The following is a 21,555-nucleotide window of genomic DNA, read 5'->3' as shown; positions in this document are numbered from 1 at the left end:
TGGACAAAGGAAAGATGGGGTTGACCTCACGTGTTCGTGTGATTGGGAAGGTCAACTACGGGAGTCTTAGTCTTCACTTGCTTCAATGACAAATAGGACTGAATACATTTCACCATACCAATTGTCTTATAAATAAAATGTTTATACAAGTTGGTAAAAAACAGCTGCCTCTACAAAGGAGGCATCAATCTAGCAAAAGGTATACATTAAATTACTTGAATTTTTGCTTTGTAGGAAGAAGTGGCATGACAGATTGAACCCAGTGTTACTGCTTGAGGTGTAACAAATATTTAATTAACTTCTTATTGAAAAACGAGTAGAACACCGCAAACAAAATCAACTGTTAGAAAATATGTAAAATGTTTTACCATCTGCTAATTTGAATAAGCAGTATTTTCTGCCATTGGGGTAAAAATAATTTTCTGCAGTGAACAGTTTTTTTAAAATATTTTTTTCTCTTTAAATAAATGAATTTTAAAAAACAAAATCTTTCTAAACCAATAGTTGAAATAGGTGATTAGTCAGGTAAAATACTATGCATGAAATGTATCTTTTATTTTGAAGGACATTCAATTTTAAATTATAGATAATCTTTCTGTTTTTTAATCCCCCGCCCCTTCAAGAATTAAATTTTATGGTGATATTATTACGATTTATCATTATTGTATGTTTATATCTATTATTGTATATTACATTTGTATTTATATTTTGATTTGTAGTTTCCCCAACTCCAAAAATGGGTACTAGGATGAAATAATAAAATTCACTGTAGGTTCTATAGGTCCATATTTTGGATTTGACCATTTCAGTCATAAATGTTACAAATCAGCATCACTCCAACAACATGCAATATGCTGCTCTCACTTTAAATAACTCCGTTATCATATCTGCAGAAAAAGTCAGATACCAAGCTGTAAGTCACTGCAAATTTAGCAGAAATATTAAATTACATGGGTGGCAATGTTGACCTAGTGCTGTCTCCAAGAGTGTCAAATGTGCACAAGCAATGCTGTTACACAATTTCGTTGTATTAAAAGTGTCACCCAAAAGTGTGCCAAAAAACCCAAACCTGCCATATACTGCTGTATTATTTTTTTCGTCTTCTAATAAGCAATGTTGTTGTTTGTCGCTGTCAGGGAGATGATTACGATGCCCTTAAAGAATGAAAGGCAGCATAAGGGAAGGTTAAGTGAGAGCAGTCATTGAGGACATATCCGCTCTCTGGCCCGGGAACAAAGCAGCATCCCGGAGCTGCGATGGTGTCGTAGACTGCCTGGCCCCTGTGCCTGGACGTGTACGTGCAGTCCAGCAGGACTGGGGTCGGGAAATGCTCCAGGGGAGGGTGGGGAGTGTTTGGGCTGGACTCTTTGTGGCAGTGTGTCTGCCAGCTGTCAACGACATTCCACTTATCATTCCCTTCTACTTCTACCCTTTCTTTTACGTTTTGCCTCTGCCCAACAATCTGAGATTATCTCCTCCTCACCTATGATATTTGACGTATTTTTCTCCATGCGTCTCATCATCCCTCTCTCCATGTTGCTTGATGTCCAATGCAGTTCGCCACATCCTTCAAATGTTGATGGGCAGTGGAACAACACTAAGGGAGGTTTTGGGGGGGGTCATGGTGACCGGTATCCCCCCCACCCGTTGGTCTCTTCCTGCTATTGTTCCTGCTCTTGATCCTACAATCTGTTAACTATGCTCTGGTCACTTTTGCACTCTGACTCTTTGGTCTTTTCCAGAGGCTGGATGGGGGGCCAAAATAAGCACATGAGATTCTCGTGTATATTGACAACTAAGTCCCAAATATACCCGAACTTCTTACTTATTGCACTCCCCCCACTCATTTCATAGTTCAATATATGAAAAAACCAGCTTGAATAAAAAATTATACATCTTTAAAACCTGTTTTGCCTCAGCGTACCAACCTGCAGTGCGTTTATCAATAGAGGTATACAATAACTCAGTTATTCAACAACAAAACGATTATCAAAATAATCACAAACTGTTTTAATAGTGGATGGATGGCTGGTTAGAACGTTCACAACTTGGTAAAAATAATTCGTATTTATTTTTTGGATCGATCACCTTATTTTTGCAAAGTACCGTTCTATGACGATGTGAAAAAGCAAAACAAAAATGTGAGCACTTATAAAAAGAAACATTTTCATCTAACACTTTTGAAGATTTTCTGTCACAATATAATTCAAATCTGTTCACAAATTTAATTTTTGGATGGTTGAAAACCTCACAATACAGACGCTCCCCTACTTACGACCATTCGACTTTCGAAAAACGGTAGATGCGAACATTTTTTTCGGGATGTCGAAAAATATCCGGACATTGCTGTAAGTTAGATTTTGTATTGTGTGCACCTTTTTCCGAGTAGAGGACAGTACTGTAGTGGTTCTTTCCGCCGCTACCGCCGTGTGGCGCTGTGAGAGGTCACCCAACATCCACCCCGAAAAGAAATCCGGCTTCCACGTCCTAGTTTGTGTGGAAACATTCTATACTGTAGCTCCAACGCGTTAAGAACATTGATATTTTTATTGTTTAATATTTCGTGCATCCATTCAATATGGTTGGTGTAAAGTGTAAAGAAGTGGCGAGCCGTTTCTTTTGAAATGAAAGTGGAATAAGAAATCTTGATGCGGTTGAGAAAATGGTTGCATGGCTTTTTTTCGGCCACTTTCTACCTTGGAGGAGGAAGTCGCCTAACTTTAGAAGCTCATCTTCCAAAAGTAAGTTAAATTAACTATCAATCTTTATAGAGCATATTATTTTAAGAAATGTTTAGTTTTAGTACAAAACATTACTGGCTACTTTTACAAGCCTTAAACATACAAAATATAGCACTTACGAACAAATACAACTTGCGAACGATCATCCGGAACTCTTGTTCGTAAGTAAGGCAGCGTCTGTAATTTAAATAATCATTTTTTCATATACATTTGTTCATCAATAATTTTGTCAGGAGCATTAATTATTGCAAAGTACTATCCAATCATAATGCAAAAAAAAGTGAACTTCAAAAAAATTAACACTTTTTCCAAAAATTAATCAAAACATTTCTTTCATTTTAAATAATTTGTTGTCAATGTAAACTTAAAATATTTTGTGTTTTGCTATACAGGTATTGAAATTGTTTTATATTTTAATGAAATCTGATCAATTGCTTTACTAATTCATTGTCATATTAATTGAAAAAAAATTCGTTTTTAGAGCTTTGGTTTTCAATCATTTTGTTTTTCACAATTCCTGGCCAATGGTAGGCCCAACACTATTGATATGCTTCAAGTCCCAGGCCTGATGTGTGTACTACATTGCTGCTGCTACATCCGTGCTAATGCTAACGATGGTAACTGTTTTTAAAAAAAGCTTTATCTCAACAGTTTTTTCATTAACACTCCCATATTGCAAACCAGAGCACACAAGCGTGAATCTTTGATTCATCCGAGATGATGAGCCGGCTGGCTGTGTAATATAACAAAGAGCGTGTGGTATGATTGAAGTCATATGAAAAGCAGTAGCAAAGAACAGTGTGTGAGCATCTGAAACCTGCCACTGAGGCAGTGGGTGTCGCATGATTACATTTCTATAGGAAACTACACTCCCCCAACCCTTCCGACGCTTTGAACCCACAATGGCTCCATCTTCTTGTCCCGCATCCAGACCATTGCTGCTTTGCTGTAGGCTGTATATCTGTTGGAGCTCCGCTGTGGCAGCGGCCTCAGATCATGTCTATATAATGAGATGTCAGGACCTTGCATCTTTTACACCTCCTATCAACCATCACACACTATACCTGACTACTGATGGCTGCAAATCTCCCCTTTTCTGTACTGCGGGCGAGCGTCATTTACTGTGATGGATCAAAAGAGCCCCCGAGTAGCGTCATCAAACACCTATTGAATCCGGCACTGCGGGGACACCTTTGCTTCAGGGTTTTTTTTACAAGAAAACACTAAGTGTTTCCTCGTGTTGATGTGAAGCCGAACATATTTGAGTTGCTTTTCCTTTTACAGTAGCTGCACTGATTTTCAGATGGGGCTTGAAGTTCTCTCTGCAATTGTAATTGGATTTTCAAAAGTGTTTATTAAATCCCCCATAGAGGGTTACAAGGGCTATATACATTTTTGAAAGACGGAACAGTTTTAATATTATTACTGTGTTGTCGGTAAGTCATTTTTATATTTTTACTGTATTCTTATTTATTTTCATTATTATTATTATATAATAGTAGTAGTTTGAGCCAATTTTATCCTTACATTTGATAACTACAATTTAGTAATGACATAGTAATAACATAGAAGTAGCTTTTTGTAAATTTAGCCTTTTGTTATCTTTAAAAGTACAATTTTAGTGAATTACACATTTTTTTAACAATTATTTGCTATTTACTTTTTCTCCTTCTCTTCACCTCACAACACATTCAAGCACACACACTTGTTCATAATTTTCTTTACAATGTGGCCATCACACAGAATACATCCTAAGAGATAATTAAATGCATTTTTTATTTGTGTAATACACACTTTTTGTTTTTACCTAAAAAACAACTGGTTTTCGGTGCGCGTTATACATGAGGTTTTACCGTATCTGTGAATTGATGACTGACCGCAATCGCAACACATTGAATGAAACGGCAATCGAACATAGGCCGCTGTGGTAAAAGCTCCAAATTCTGACCACTATACAACTGGTGGTAAAGATTACATATGAAAAGGAATACGATTTCCACTCATTGTCACACTATCATTCATGGTATTAGAGACAAATATTAGAAAATGAAGAGAACAGAAAGTCGTCCTGATAGATAAAAATGCAAAAAAAGCATGATTAAGTAAACAACTCTTTGTATCTGATCATAAATCGGACTCCAAAGGACAGTAAATTGTAAATTTGTTAATTTCAGTTGCAATTGTGTTCATAGATTACGTCATCAATTTCAAATATGGCTTGTATTCAACTATTGTCACTCACAATGCTTGGTATGAGATAAGAAAATGTATATCCATATTTCATCCAGATTTTTTAATCTAAAATTATGGGTCCACGTTATACACGAGTGCCCATTTTACACAAATACCGTAATATTTCACTTAACATTCTTTGACCACTTCCAATTTGTGTTTGGTTTTAATCCACACACACAATTTAATTGTAAAACCCTCGATAAATGCGTTTTTATCAAAATACAACATACATTTTATATTCACATGCACCGTTGTGCATTTGAAATCGTTTTTAATAGTATCTTATTTGTAATTTGAGATAAATATAATTCATCCATATGGAAACTTGTTGCATTGCTTCAATCTCCCCCACTTTTATGTGATTGCAGCCTTAAATTTACAATCTCATGTTGTCATTCCTGCATTAGTTCTCTCCCCAAATCTCAGTGCTCTCAACAACCTGTCCAGTAACGTTACTCTTGGGGCACTTTTTATATTTATCGCTTTTGGCCGTCTTCCATGGCAACATAAATAAGCTGAGAGAGTGAGTGAAACAATGGAGTACTCCAAAGTGATGCCAGAATTGTTGTTCCACGTGAAGGCGCGGGAAAGACGATGCGCTTTACTTTTTGTGCTATTGCGAGAAAGTCCTTATAACAGTTCTTTTGGCAGCTTCCCACTTCCTTCCTTGGTTTTCATACTTCATTCTTGAGCAACACAGCATCCATTTTATCAAAACTCTTAACAATGATTATGAGCTCATGGCCTTTATACATACTGTTTAATCGGATCGTTTTAGTTCAAGAAAATGTGTTTATCTACTGTCCATCGACGTACGATGTGACACAAGACGTTTTACTCATTGACTCCCTCTTTGCCAATACCTGTACTACATTTAAGATCTTTTGAAGGTAGTCAATTTTCTGCGGTGCATTTTAATTAGAAAGGTAATAAAGTATCTGAGGTGCAATTGTGCTGCACCTCCAGAGGCCAGAATGCGCTGACTCGGCACTTGGCCCTCTCGTCAAGGCTCTCTGAATGACAAAGATGATGCGGCAGCCATGTTTGACCTTCAGAAAATAACCTCCAAGTCTTGACCATTGCTTTTGAGAACCACCACCATAAAGAGGACAAGGTTAAGGCAGTCCATAAAATCCAGGGCTAGGATATGGGTTGGCAATTATAAACCACACCAGCTCAGATTTAATATGCCATGCTAGCAAGTGGACAAGGGTAAAACCAACAGTTTACTGAGGCCTTCCTTAGTTACTTTGCTGCAGTATTGTCAAGAGCTTCTCTTGACAGCCCTGGTTATAGACTAACGCAAGGGTCTGTTACGTTTTTGACTCAAAGAGCCATGATAGCAATATTGTTTTGAGAGCCACACCGTATATTTTAAGAAAAAAATTCAACAAAACCATTATAACCCCACTCCAGACATAATTATTATTTTATTTCACTGTGTGATGTTTGATTATTTGAAAACATCAATGAAATGATAATACGCCAGAGCCCGTGGCCCATATTAACAAATATGCCACTTAAAATTTGTCTTCGTTCCGCTGTTATCTAAGATTGTTGAGGCCTGTTTTGTCATATTTTTTGGAAATAATGGTGTCCAAAAAAGGTGCAAGCAGAGTTCTTTTGTAAAAATGTCACAAAACACTGCAAACGAGAAGAATACAGATGAATTTGGGCGAGTGCGCTATGTGTGCAGAGATCCGCCCTAGCCAAATTGCTCTGGGTGCTTGAGTGGCGTTTTTCGGTGTTTACAGTTTTTTTTCTTTGGACTTTCATCGTAAAGTTTCTCAACAGTGATTATATTCTTTATTGAGCTTTCATAATTTATGATTCCTTCGTAATACAGCCAAAATGGGGTCTGGTGGTTTAACTCCATGAGTGTAATCTGAAGTTGAAACTTTGCCTTACACATTTTGGACCGGCTAAATGGTTTACTGTGTTGCTTTGGCTTGTTAACACTGAAATTGATTTGGAAACTCTCAGAGAAGATTATTATGGCACTTGTTTTTGTCTCTGAGCCAGATGCACCCATGGAACGAGTCAGATCTGGGTCGCGAGCCATAGGCTCCTGACCCCCTGGACTAATGTGTGTTAGATAGATAGATAGATAGATAGATACTTTATTCATCCCCGAAGGGAAATTCACATTTCCAGCAGCATCCCTGAGCTGAGAACAGTACAATAATAAAGCCAAAAGAATACAATATACAAATACCCAGTGTGACGTGCAAATGCCCACTGTAGCGTGTTATATAGAGTAACTAAATAGTGCTACACAGAATACATATTGCAGTAAGATTCGGTAATATCCAATGTAGGTGGTGTGGTTTAATGTGGGCCTTTACTCTGCCGGGTGGAGTTAAACTGGGAGGGCTTCATTTAATTGGCAGCGCTGATGTTAATGGATTATACAGTATATGAAGATGCATTATATCTTGTGACTTTTGATACCCAATTTTTTCAGTAAGCTGCCCAAATTTCCCTGGAGTGCCTCGAGTAATCTCATTGTAAACTGTGTTCACTACGTCAATATTACTGAACATTAAAGACTATTTTAATGCCGTGATACCTCTATTTGCGAATTTATTTCGCTTTGAGAATAGAATTGTATCTAAAACATTTATAAGTATACACCTTTTGAAAGTAAATGTGCTAATTTGTTCCAAGCAAAAAAAGCGCAAAAGTCTGTTTTTTAAATTTTTAAATAAATCATAAAAGTGCATCAGAACATGACAGAACTGCACAACAAACATGAAACAAGATGTGCATGATGTGAAGAAACTGGCCTCTTTGTTTACTGGTCCAAAACCTATCCCAAAACTGATCCAATGACATCTGCTTTTGCCGGCTTTTGGCAATCTGTCAGAAACGCGCAAGGCAGACATAATGAGCTCTAGCGCAACCTGTCAACACTTTTTATGGGTGATTCCTTTTCACAAATACTTCATGGAATTTTGCCCAGATGTCTTGAATCTGGGCTGATGGAATTATGGCTGTATCCTCCTTGTTGTCGTTTCTGAACTCCTGCTGAACAGCAGTGTGTGTTTTAATACCTCTCTATTATCTCTTGCTTGGTTTTGATGGCCAGGAAAAGTCTCTTCCTCTTCTTTTCCCCTTGTCTACTTTTTTTGTGAATGACAGCTCTTGGTAGCGGTACCATTCAGTAGTGTTTACAGAGCAGGAAGGGTACACGAAGAGCATGCCGGGAAGGAGACACTAAGAGCATTCACGCATTCGCACCTGTTTGCTGGGTAGATCCCTTAGAGTGGCGAATGGGAGCTCGTACTGTACTGTATTTTTTACTTTATACTATGAAAGGCCTTTGTAACTATAGGCAATATTTTCCCGTTTAGGTAGTTTTTAACCTGAAACCTTTGTATGTAGAGACATTTGTAAGTGCAAATGTCATAACATTCCCTCTCCTCTATGAAAAAATGACCTCCATCCATTATCTGCACCGCTTATCCTCAGTAGCGTCACGGGGGTGCTGGAGCCCATCCCAGCTATCTTCGGGCAGTGGGCAGGGGACATCCTCAACTGGTTGCCAGCCAGTCGCAGGGCACACGGAGACAGACAACTCACTCGCTCATTCACACCTAGGGACGATTTGGATCGGCCAATTAACCTAACATGCATGTTTTTGGAATGTGGGACAAAACCGGAGTGCCCGGAGGAAACCCATGCAAGCACGGGGTGAACGTGCAAACTCCACACTAGCGGTTCGATCTCATGACCTCAGAACTGTGCTGCAGACGCGCCAACCACTCCGCCGCCTTGCTGCCCTGAAAAAATGACATTTTAGTTTTAAAGAAACTTTCTAATTTAGGCATAATATATTCCTTAATATTGTATGTATTTATTGGCTGCTTACCATTCCTTTAATTCATAGTTCCCTATTGTAAAATAGCCAATAGAACACATTCAATGCTGGAATGCAGGGTGATAACTGGAGCGGAACTGAATGTGCAAAGGATAATCTTTTGTAAACAAAGTCAGCCCGCCGGGCAGTGGAAGTATATTCAAACTATAGATTACATTTACTTGGTACTTTGCGTTTCTGTAAAAACAAAAGATCCCCCTGATACTGCTTGTTCCTGAAAGAAGTAATTAACATGCAGACTCCAAAAGACTTTGTGAAAAGTGACTAAAGAGACAGCTAATTGACTGTACAGTCTAACTATAAATTCCATTCTATGACTTTCATTCAATGACAGAGCAGTAAAACTAAAATTAACATAATAAACATGTTACTGTAAATATGTCAGCGAGTCTAATCCTTTTTCCCGGTCGCTTGATTTTTTTAAAGCTCCACAATGCCTGATAAAAGCATACCATGATAAACTGTTAAGCAGTACTTACTTTGGCTTTCTGGACAAATGTTGCAGGTTGGAATGCAAGCAAAGTATTTATTTTGCTCCATAACTGAATTCCTCTTTTTAAATGTTCAAATAAATCAAGTACTTCCTATTGGGGCGATAGTAGACCCCTTGGTAAAAGGTATTGGATAGTGTGTTACATACAGCAAATGTGTTCACAACTTGAACTTGTGTTTAAGTTTTCCACTCAGTGATCATTGAACACGTTGCTGGTCTCATCAGCTGTCTCTATGATTTGTGCCGTACAGATCTTCCCACCACTTCCTAATGAGGCTGAGATCGCGCACACCAAGAGGCTCTTCCGACGCAAAAGGAACGACCGACGGTAATGACGCATGGAAGCCGACACACACTCCTGGGAGGGTTTTATAGGGATGATGTCAGACGCAAAGCAACCAATCTTTCGGCTTTAACTGCTCTCGTATGCCAAATAACATCCACGCAGGAATGCAGTCTGCAGACAAATAATAAAACAGGACACGCTAAAGTTTTTTTTTTCATTTAAACATAACATGCCTATTGGTTCAGTTCTTTAAGTTTGCTCTGGCACATCTGCTTTCATTGTATACACAATGAAATCTGATTTGCAACTTCATTGAAAGCAGCTTCTTGAGAGTGGAGGACGGTCCGATGGGAACTTGATTCTTTCCCTGACTGCCCTGATGTTACCGGAAAGATTGTTCTTACGGTTGCTAAGCAACCAGGAAAGGGAAAATATTGTGTTTTCTTTTTTGAAAGGCGCCACCAGGCTGTACTTGCCCAAGGCACACCACAGGAAAAGGTGCCCCTACGACCCTAGTAGTTCAGAGCTAGTCTGTTCATTTCTAAAGGAAAAATACCACTTTTTTTCAAAAATCAGATGTATATTCTCAGTATTTAAGGTAAATCTCACTTCTAAAAGGTCATTAATGCTTAAAAAACCTATGTTGGTGGCCAACTCCCCTGGCACAGGTATTTTCTATTTCCATAATTTCCTCAATAGTATTTTGTAATTTCAGCATCCAAACAAATAGGTTGTGCAGGCAAAATACATGTTAGATGTTTCTTTTTAGTGTTGTCTTTGCTTCTAAAAGAATCCCCCTCTGCGTGTCATTAGAAATGATATAGGTGTTAATTACTACATTCCATTCTTAAAGTAATGGTAAAATACGATTTTGCTAAATGTAAATGCTCAAAGCAACCTGTAGCAAATATACCATCCACTTTTGGTACTGCACAAGGCGCAGCACTGTCTGGTAAAACGAGTGAAGGCAGACATGTGTTTCTACTTTAGAGGCCACGTCAAGCAAGGCTGAAATTAGTTGTGATTTACTGGAATGTGCTGCTTAAAGAGAGAGGGCGAAGTCAGATCCAATATACTCCTTCTCCACTCCATGTCGCCGTGATGTTAACCTATGCACATCTGTACTCATCGTAGAATGGTTTCCTTTTCCTTCCTTTAAGAAAATCGATTGAGTATTATATTGAAGCCTTTACAATGCTGTGTTTCAAGCTGGAATTGGCTAATGGAATTGGTTGAAAATCAACCTTGACGAATTACTTAACAAAGGGTGGAAAAATGCTTGCGAAAAAGGGCTTTACACCTATGCCTCTGTGTCTGTTCTGTTTACTCTAGACAGTGATGGAGAGGGGGGTGGAAAAGCAAAGATAATTGCCTCCTTTTCTTGGAATTATCATCCTCAGCCTTATCCCCCTCGATTCCAAGTCAGTGCCGTTCCGCCTAACACTGACGGCACAGTTCAAAAGCGGGAAAATGATGCTTTTTGCAAGCTTTGAGAAATGGCCTGAGCACGTAATGTAGCCTTACAGCTCTGATGGATGGCCTGCTCTATGTCGATTTTGTCTTCCTCATCTATGCTACAGCACAGAATAAAAGGGCTTCCATTACCCTCAGTTTAAGGTTACTTAATTATTTTTTTAACTACGTCACCTTTATAATCCTAGATACAATCCACTAAAATGAGGCTTGGATTTAATTACACAATACTCACACTCCATTCAAGTAAAGAGTCAGTAGGAAGCTCTTTTATGTCATTGAGTTTCTGCCGACAAAGCCGATCGATACGTCTGGGTCACCCAATGGTAACCAATAACGCGGCAACCATAATCAATCACCAATATCTCAGGGGCATATATCCATGAATGAATTCATCTCTTCAGTCACTATAGCAACCCTGACTTCCTTTAGTTTTCTGCATGTTGTTCAAATGACATAGTTATAAACCTGTAGTTGTTTGTCCTCTTTTTGCCTCCTGGCTTGTCTCTCCTTTAAAATGATCCTTTCCATTCAAATTCTTTTTCCACTAAATGCACTCTTCAACTATGCATCCTTTCGACCTTAAATCCCTCGCCACTGTGGCACATCCCCCTTTCCTGCTTCTAGAACGGTAGATCACAGCGACAGATTAACCATACTTCTGCCAACCAGGCCAGGTGGGAAACGGCACGTCTATACCAGGTTAGTTTGGAAACAGGGGACACACCACATATTGCTGCCGTCCAATCAAAAGAAGGAATCATCATCTTGACCCTCTCTTTTGAAGGAAAAACACGTGTTGCTTTTGAGATAAAATGTTTAATTATTATTTTGAATTACATATTTTTCACGGGACAGCAATACCAATTTATGTATTCATGTGTTCTACCTTAAAACTTACAGAGGAGTTGATCAAACACAAAGCCAACATTTTTGCATCTCTGCAGATAGAATCATGTCTGAAAAAACGTTTTACACAATAATAAGTGATACACAGCAGGCTTTTAAGTATGGCCCCCAAAAAATGGAATGAATACAATTGTTAGTGTTATAGTGTGAACGCCCAACAAGCTTTGAATACGCCTTGAATTGCTGAAGAATGTAAGTTTTACTTAAACAGGTGGTCAGTAGCAAACTACAAGGAAGTATTAATTTATTCATTCATTATCTGCACCGCTTATCCTCAGTAGGGTCGCGGGGGTGCCGGAGCCCATCCCAGTCGTCTTTGGGCAGTGGGCAGGGGACACCCTGAACTGGTTGCCAGCCAGTGGCAGGGCACACGGGGACTGACAACTCACTCGCTCATACACACCGAGGGACAATTTGGATCGGCCAATTAACCTGACAAGCATGTTTTTGGAATGTGGGAGGGAATCGGAGTGCCCGGAGGAAACTCACGCAAGCACGGGGAGAACATGCAAACTCCACACAGGAAGGTTCAATCTCATGACCTCAGAACTGTGCTGCACACGCGCTAACCACTGCGTCACCGTGCTGCCCCCACACCACAGGAAGTAATTTGGAAAACCTATTTACCTATTTACGACCTTATAACGTTCATTATTTTTTTGAGATGAACAGAAAGAGACATTCAACAATAAAAATGCTCACACACTGTGTTTGGCTGCTGTTTTCTTTACTACTGAGTTGGGAGAGGTTTTTTTTCTTATTTCTTAGTAAATAATGCATACGTGTTAATGGCATTCATGCATTCAAGTTTCCTGTTAGGTACTGATTTAATTTAGGATTTTTGTCGAGCTTTGGAGGAAGACGTCATATCTTGATGATTCTGCAGGAAAAACCCATCAGCTTAGACAACATCAAACAAGTTAATTATGATGATTACATTGATGCTACAAAACTCATTATGCTGAAAATACTTCTGTATTTAATTAGTTGATGGCTTCAGAGACAGCAGAGTTTGCAATTTGAAAGCTCATCGGCAGCATCGGTTATTACGTTTCCCTCGCAAAATTCCCGGCAGTGACGTGACTGATGGAAGGTCGGTGCAGGTAACCCCAACACCACGCTTAGCTGTCGTTAAATATGATTAACGTTTTATTACTGTCTCATTTTCACCCCCGCGCCCGTGTCGCTTTGGGAAAGGGTTTACGATATGTGAGCCTTTACTAACAGCTGTCGTAAAGATCAAATTAATCATTAGCACGAGCACGATGTCGTTTTGCTTAACGTTCACGGCGTCTCGAGTGAGCGGCACGTGGCCCCACAATAAGTGCGATCTTTTTAGTCCCATTAAACACAATTTTATCATTTCTGTCGGTCCACATTTTGACCGATCAGGATTAGTCAAATAAAACCCCGGTGGAAATTCCACGGCCTTGAAAAGCAGCTTTGTAGTATTCACTTTGTTAAAGGAGTTGAAGAAAAGCATGCCCCCCCTCCACTCAGCTTAACGACCATCAGTCTCTGAAAGATATTGAATATTTGAGGCAGTTGTTTGCTCACCACCAGATGAACTGTCTCCCAACCTCCCTGGGAGAGTGGTGCCGAAGTGCCAGAAAGGACGCACACCCATTGAACGCATACAAAGCGGCCTATAAATATAATGCATTTGCATTTACTTGAACTGGCGCTTTTATGAAGAGAGGAAATACTTAAAAGTAAGCAAATTTCCAAAGCACAAGACTGTTTGATGTCTTATTAGAAGTTAGTCTTTTCTTTGAAAAGTCACCCCCTTACCTTTTACACTTTGTATTCCTTATTTCAAGACTTTTCTGTTTTAAAAGTACAGGGTATACTTTTAATGAAGGCATTTCTTCCCTGTAATGGAATCTTCAACTAACTACATGAGTTAGAATGTGCACATTGTACCAAAGGCTGAAGATTACGCTTCACTGTCTACTTTGTTACACACAATTCTTTTGTGAAAAGTATTTTGGAATCATAAAAACATAAGACCGATACCTCATGTCCATCTTCTATTTCTACATATCCCATCATCTCTTCTGCATTACATAAAGCATTTCCACATATTTCATTACCTCCTGTAGCATAAAATGTATATGCATTATAATGAAATGAAATGTTTATTGAAGGTATTGTTGGATACATTAATCAAAACATGACACAAAAAGAAAAACTAATGCTGAGAGTGAGCATGGCCAAATATGGTCACCTTACGCCCCCTCCCCTAAGGAAATTTGACAGATCTGTTTCTGCCAACCTTTGCTTAAAGGTTTGCACCGTATTTGCACTAATAACCCGGTCAGGCAAAAAATTCCAAATTTTTGGTATCCTGAAAGAAATAAAGTTTCCATGCAAGTTGCTGGTAGGTCTAGGCACCCGTAACTTATATCTGTGACCACGTAAACCATCAACACGACAGAACTCAAAAAATTGATCAAAAGGCACATCGATCATTCCATGCAGTACTTTGAACACAAAAATTAAATCAAATCGAATTCTATGGAGCTCCAAAAAGTCCAAGTTCAGTCTTTATAGTCTTTCCGGATATGACAAGCTGTGCATCCCAGGTATCCGCTTCGTATACCGTCGTTGAACTCCTTCCAGTAGGTTAATGTCCTTGAGTAAGTAAGGGTTCCACACAACGCTGTTATATTCTAACCCGGGTCTAACGTAAACGCAAAACATTCGAACTAAGAATGCTGGGTTCTTGTTGTAAAAGTTTCTGTAAATGTTTGATGCTATGTTATTGGCTTTTTTGGTAATTTTGGCGATATGCGTGATAAACTTTAAGTTTGAAGTAAGAGTGACACCCAGATCCTTATGTTCAGTAACAACATGCAAATCATGATCGTTAATGTTATACAGCGGAACAGAACCATGTAAAAACGACTGTGCTAAGCATTTATGAGATGACAATTGCAGTTGCCACTTTTCGGACCAAAGAAAAACTGATTTAATGTTATTTTGGAGAGAATCAATTGTTCCTGTCACCTGGGTTTTTGGTAAGAAAGCCGACAGTTTAGCATCATCGGCAAAAAGTGAGATGTCACTACTTTGAATGGCCTCAGGTAGGTCGTTCACAAAAAACAGAAATAATAATGGTCCTAGTACTGAGCCCTGCGGTACCCCACTACAAACTTCCGACCACGCTGAAAGAACATCATCAATTTTTACGCATTGTTTACGATTTGACAAATATGCTGTTATCCATTCAAGCAGTTTTCCCCTAATACCATAGCATTTCAGTTTTTGTAAAAGCTTGTTATGAGACACTTTATCAAAAGCCTTGCAAAAGTCTAAGTAAACAACATGACCAGCCATATTGTGAACAAAAAACATACTGGTAATATTATTCAAATGAGCTATTAAGTTAGTCATGGTAGAATGTCCGGACCTAAACCCATGTTGTTTAAACGTAAAAAGATTGTGCTTCTGTATAAATTTCCATATGGCATCTGAGATAATTTTCTCAAACACTTTACAGACGCATTAGTACCCCATCTCTTTCCCATAATGGACACTATCTAGACCACGCACACTTTACAGGAAATTTGCTATCTGGAAACACCCTGGTGAAATATTACCTAGCTATGTTCTTATATCATGGTGCTTTTATATTTTAAAGCCTTTAAACATAATAAATACAAACACACAAACAATAACATAAATTATTGAGGGAGCAACAATGTACAGAAAAGTAACCCCTATAGCGAATCCCCCTTATTTACAGACGCATCGTTCAGGTTTTAATTTTCCTGCAGAATTTGCATGATTTTTTTCAGCGTTTTATTGGACTTTCTCCACGTATTCCGGTTTGGCGCATCACTATAAATGCAAGTGTTCAGTCAGTTGAGTATTTTATAAGTGTATAAGCGTTTGTTAATGTGCAGTGTGTTCAAAAATAGCTCAAAGTCAGCCTGGATAGGCTTGCCACACTAGCGACCATGAACAATTTCAATACAAATATAGAAAATGGAAATGCTGTCTTTAGCTGTACGGATGCAAACTCTTTAAAGGGATTACAAATGACCATTTTTTTTTTTCAATAAGTCGGAAAACATAGTCTTCCTCCCCACAATCATGTTCCAAAATAGTCCTCGCGCCAAGAATCTCGAGAAATTAATTCTCAAATTTGACCGTTTGACCTCATATTACAACAAGACTCATAACAATGACACGTCCCTTGGAAAAACAGACGGTGATGGTAGTAATCAGCGAATGGATAGTGCTCATTTACGCTTCGCGTAGTTGGAACTTAGCTTACCGTGTCGCTGGGGGACTTTTAAATGATTTGTCGATTTGCGTGCATGTGATTGTGACTATTCCTTTTGTGTTTTTTGCTGCGTGTCTTGCAACTAATATGATATTGTCCAGATAGCTCCCCGTTATTTTGCGGGCTCCCGGAAGTTTCCAGTTTTGTTTGGTCTAGGTTGGCCCTGTTAGCAGTGGGTTAGCTGGCAAGCCTGCCATGCTCATTGCTTTTTCTCCTGGTTGGGTTCGTGTTTGGTGCCGTGGTGTTTTTTTGTTTTTGGCTACCAGTTATGCTGGCTCCCTACTGCATACATTTGCTCAGCTAACCTCATAATGCATTATGCTGAAAAATAATTGGAATATACCAATGACATATCGATATTATGCAAATGCATGTACTATTTTCTAACCTTTAGTATAATTTAGGATTTGTGTATCCCCCTAAGCGTGGACAGTCTTTAAGTGGAACAATTTTTATTTTTGCTTCCCAGAGGGGTCTATCGTTTTTTTTCAGGCTGCATTTTCAAACAGGTACTGAAGGTTGAGGCATTTTTCAACAGTGAAGACCTTCGCACTTAACAATGGAACCAGACAGTGGAGTCGCTGGTATTGTAAAAATGTGACCGCTTTTCAATAAAATGCTTATTGTGAGTGCTTTAGGTTCTTTTGTTAATTTAAGACCATCTATTCTCAATAAGAGCAGCTCAGTCTACTATCAGATTTGCGCAAAAAGCAGTTTATGCAAAAAGTAGAACAAATTGAAATGCATACAATGTAAGCATTAGGGTAAGGGAATTTTGTCTGTAAAAATGGTATAAAATAATCTTACATGCATGCATTAGCCTTATGTGGCTTCATCTTAAACAAAATGGAGTTGGTGGAGCAAAAGCAACAAAGAATGTGTTCACTGTGAGGCCGTATGTCAGTGTCTTGTCAAAACATATAGAACTATGTAGTATGAAAATATTCGCAGTGAATCAACATGTAAGCGACATTACCTAAATATACGTATTGTGGTGGTGACTGTCATGATACTACATTACAATCAAACTAGCCTTTGCTGTACCTGCTTTTACAGGAAACAACAGCGAACTCAGGGAGGCAATAAAAACCAGTCTCCGTCACCCCAACACCATTGGGAGCAACAATCACGTAGCCCAACGGAAGCAGGAGACAACAAAAATAATAGCCGCTCGCCTCGCCAGTATCAAGGCGGAAATGCACAACAATACAACCAGAGCCAACGATGGCACCCCAACCAAAAAAGTCCAGGACAACAGAACATCGCCGCTTCTGACAAAGGCTCATCACCGAGACCAACCAAAGAGACAAAAAATGTGACTGATGGATGGGCAGTGACTAGCGACAAAAACACACGACAGATGGATGGGCCTCGGGACTACAAGAGTCCTGCTGACTCTCCCAAAGCTGAGTCAGCATTGGACCCAAATGGATTGTCAGACTTGACAGCCAGCAATGAAAGTTGCACATCATCAGGCCAGGGCCGGGCCAGGGAGCCCCGAATCAGCCTGCTGCAGTCATCCAAGGAGAGGCTACAGAGGAGACTAAAGGACAAGGTATGAGAAAGCTACTTACTTTCTGTCGTTTACTGTAAAGCTTATCAAGACTGTGAGGTTTCCTTGTGTGCGTGTGCACCTTTCTGCCTGCTTGATTTCTGGGCTACTTTCATCTTTGTCACACGCACACACACGAACACACACACACAGTCAATGCTTTAGTCATTTAGTCACCTTTTTTTATTTGACTCAACTATTGCGTGACTCAGCGGTGCCCCCTGATGCTTGGCTCCTCAGAGCTAATGGGAAAGCCACAATTCCGGAAAATGAATCTTGCTCAAGCCATTGCTGCATTCAAATTTTGCTGAAAACTTAATGTTTTATTCTTCTGTGAAGTATTGCCTTACCTAAGACCGTCCCAGGATTTTTTTCAAACTTAGATGTAAGTCAGATGTGACCCCACCAAAACTCAGAATGAGCGAGTATAAATTTCAGGTATCTGTGTTCATATAGCCATAACCTTCCTGGAGTCTATAATAAGGAACTTGGAATTAGAATTTATACGATTAAAAAGCTTTCATGGATTGTGTATGAAATATTGATAGATAGAGAGATAATTTATTCATCCCCGTAGGGAAATTCACACTTCCAGCCGTATCCTTGTGTTGAAAATAAAACAATAATAAAGTAAAAGATACATAAATACCCAATACCCAATGTGTTGAGAACGATTTATAGGACTAAAATGAGATGTCACTTTTTGTTTTTTAATTTAGTCCACTGATGATAAACTTTTTGTGTTAACATTGAACCATTTTTTCAATCTAAACAACCACTATGGCACAGATGCTGATTTTTTTTTATTCTCTCTGGAAAAAAACACTGCCATGTTTATTCTTCTATGGTATTTGCCTCTGTCTTTTTGGTTCACTAGTGTAGAAATAGCGCCCGCAGTGCAGCACTGCAATTGCACTTAAAATATGGAGCTGTCGCGAATAAATACAGGCTGAGCTTTACTTCTTGTTGAGCGGCATTTTTAAATTACGGATGCAAATAACGATTATTTTATTTGTTAACGAGTCACAGACTATTGAAACAAATAATCAGATCATTACTATTTATTTCGTAAATTTAGCATGAAGTGAATATTATTATGAGGCACATGATAATAAACATGAGAAAAATTGATACTTTATTGTACATACTCCATATTTGTACAAAATTAAATAAAAATGCCCTACGTTATACCAAGTACAATAAGGCTCGGTGTTTGGTCAGGAAAGACATGAATTCATAAACAAGCCATTGTACATTTTCTCGGGACAGGCAAATAAAGTAAAATCATATAAAAAATATCCAAGCAAAAAGAACATGCTTATTAGCAGCAGAGGAACAGATAATAAAACAAACATTATATGCATTCTCTACATTTAGTAGTCATCTGCAAAGTCTGTAGCAGAATAACTTAATGAGTCTCAACAGTTTTAACAACTGACGTAGCTTGTTCTTTGCATGCATTTATTTTCAAATATGTTCGTTGGGCGCTATCTGTCACTCTTCCTGTCTGTGTTGGAAAAAGAGGTCTGGCGACAATAGTCTATAATGAAATTTATAGTCGACTATTTCTACGATCGATTTTTTTTGTCAACTAATCGAGCAAGCTCTATTTTAAATGCAGGAGAAGCCCTGCCGTCCTATGTGGGGCTTGAATGTTCGCCTTCAAATAAGTGCAGCTAGTAAGAGTGACTCAGGGTTGATATTTCACCAGGAGGAGTCGTTGACAGAAACGTCGAATGCAACCAGCGTGGACCGCCTGCTGAAGTTGCTCAACAGCATGAGGAGCAACAGCAGCGGTGTGGAGGAGCAGCTAGCTTCCTTCATGGAAGAGGCACTGAATTCTGCTCGTTCCGAGGAGACCCTAGCCCAAGTCGTGGGGACAATTTACGACAAGGCCATGTCCGACCGTAGTTTCGCTGCCACCGCCGCCAGGCTGTGCAACAAGATGGCTCTGTTTATGGTAGATGGGACCAAGTTCAGGTCCCTGCTTCTCAACTTGTTGCAGGTAATCATAAACTATTTTCTTATTAAGACCCACATAAAGTCAGAAGATCCAGGTTTCATTTATATTTTAGACTTTTCTGTGATTAAGGAGTATCCAAAAAAATGTAACTTGACACAGCCTTTCGTAATCAGACTCTGGAACACGCATGAAAAAAGTGTAATACAAGTGAGAGGGGAGTGAAGTGGCATGGAGGCAGGATAATGGTTTGGCCATCAAGTGCCAAGTGAAGACAGCTGGGACATGTCCGTCTCAGTTGACCACTTCAGGATTTTTTCTGCCCCGGGTTACTTGTCTGACTCGCAAGAGAGGAGAGAGCTGATGGGCTGAGGACACCAAGGGTGGTCTTGTTTGGAGCACTGGCCCGTGACGCTGTGCGTGAGGAGATCATCGCATGGAGAAGAACAGAGCTAATGATGCCTGAGTGAGGACAGCTCTGATGTTAGGGTTTTTTCAGTAGGCTACAAAAACTTGAATTGACAAGGCAGGAGTTGTGAGCATGAAGGCGAATAGGAGTATATTTAACCATTATGACTAATCTAATCAAATCCTGCTGGGATTTGACATCTATTTTGTTACAAATTAAGCCCATTATTGATTACTTATGACTTGAAACAACAAGACTCAATTCATTTGCCGTTTTACAATATTAACATCTGAGGTTTGCTTTAACTGCAAATGCCTCTGAATAGAATATAATTTATTATCATTGTAGCATGTGAATTGCACAACAGAATTAAAAAGTGCCATCCTGATTGTGCAAGAAAACTTACAAGATGACATACCACATTTTAAGATAATACGCTTCGGGTCAATAGTAAAAAAATAAATAACATTCGATTCAAACTAAAGAGCAGAATCCTTCCTTTTTATATTGCACATTTGTTTTAGTTCATATCTTTCTTTACTGTATTTCTCTGGCATTGACAGTGGAATTTACTTTAAAATTTTCAGTGGGTGTCTTTACTATAAATTATTACAAATAACATTTCACCTATTTCCATGCTCTCAATAAACAGGCATTGCAGATTAAATAAATTGTTTTTCATAGTTAGTTAAGACCTTTCCTATTTGTAATTTCTCTAAAATGAAGATTGGAGAGAGATTATTGGAATGGGGTTCTTCCAATGGGGTACGGGTGGTAAAATTTCACTAGTACATTGATGCTTTTAATTAAGTTGCCTTTTTCCTGCATCCGTTGTAATAGGGAGATCACATGTGCCACTTTTCTATTGTTACTGAACATCAAACTACATGTGCTGCCCAAAAAAGCCACATGTTTCATCAAATAACTGAATTGTTTCCCCCAAACCTGACTAGTAAAGCAGAACATTTTTTTCCTAATTTCCACTCTTTCTCTAATCACATTTCATTCGTCTCGTTCCTGACATTTTGCTTTGCATCATTTTAAATGTCACACGTGGATTCACAAGGGCCCTTCTTAATGATATTATTCTAGGATTCACCCATGTGTCAATACATGCATGAGTCGCGTGACCGTTCGGCTCATTAGTAGGCAAGGTGTCGATTGGTACTTGTCATCATAAAGAGAGCTCGGCCTTTTCTATCCAACTTTTTCACCTCCATTTGACATGACTTGCTTCGTGCATGCAGGTTATTAAAGGAAAATGTCAGATATTGTTGCAGAAACCTTCAAGGTAAATACTTAATGTGCAAGATATGTAGAACTGCT

The 21,555-nt window shown here is 38.9% G+C and overlaps 1 protein-coding gene across 3 annotated transcripts in view; it reads left to right on the top strand.

Moving 5' to 3' along the window:
* ctif (CBP80/20-dependent translation initiation factor) overlaps positions 1 to 21,555 on the top strand; it is a 56,029-nt gene that overhangs the window by 16,577 nt on the left and 17,897 nt on the right. For 2 of the 3 annotated variants that reach the window (XM_088355982.1, XM_088355979.1), the window contains exons 8-11: positions 9,601 to 9,677; positions 11,736 to 11,810; positions 17,365 to 17,863; positions 19,572 to 19,865. In XM_088355982.1, coding sequence (XP_088212108.1) covers positions 9,601 to 9,677; positions 11,736 to 11,810; positions 17,365 to 17,863; positions 19,572 to 19,865 — 945 coding nt within the window. The remainder of the gene's footprint in view (positions 1 to 9,600; positions 9,678 to 11,735; positions 11,811 to 17,364; positions 17,864 to 19,571; positions 19,866 to 21,555) is intronic. The other variant, XM_088355980.1, reaches the window with a different exon arrangement.

The sequence above is a fragment of the Urocampus carinirostris genome, chromosome 16 (genome assembly GCF_059441175.1).
Source record: "Urocampus carinirostris isolate Australia breed hairy pipefish chromosome 16, RoL_Ucar_1.0, whole genome shotgun sequence".
Taxonomy (NCBI): Eukaryota; Metazoa; Chordata; class Actinopteri; order Syngnathiformes; family Syngnathidae; genus Urocampus; species Urocampus carinirostris.
This window is presented reverse-complemented; position numbering and strand designations above follow the sequence as displayed.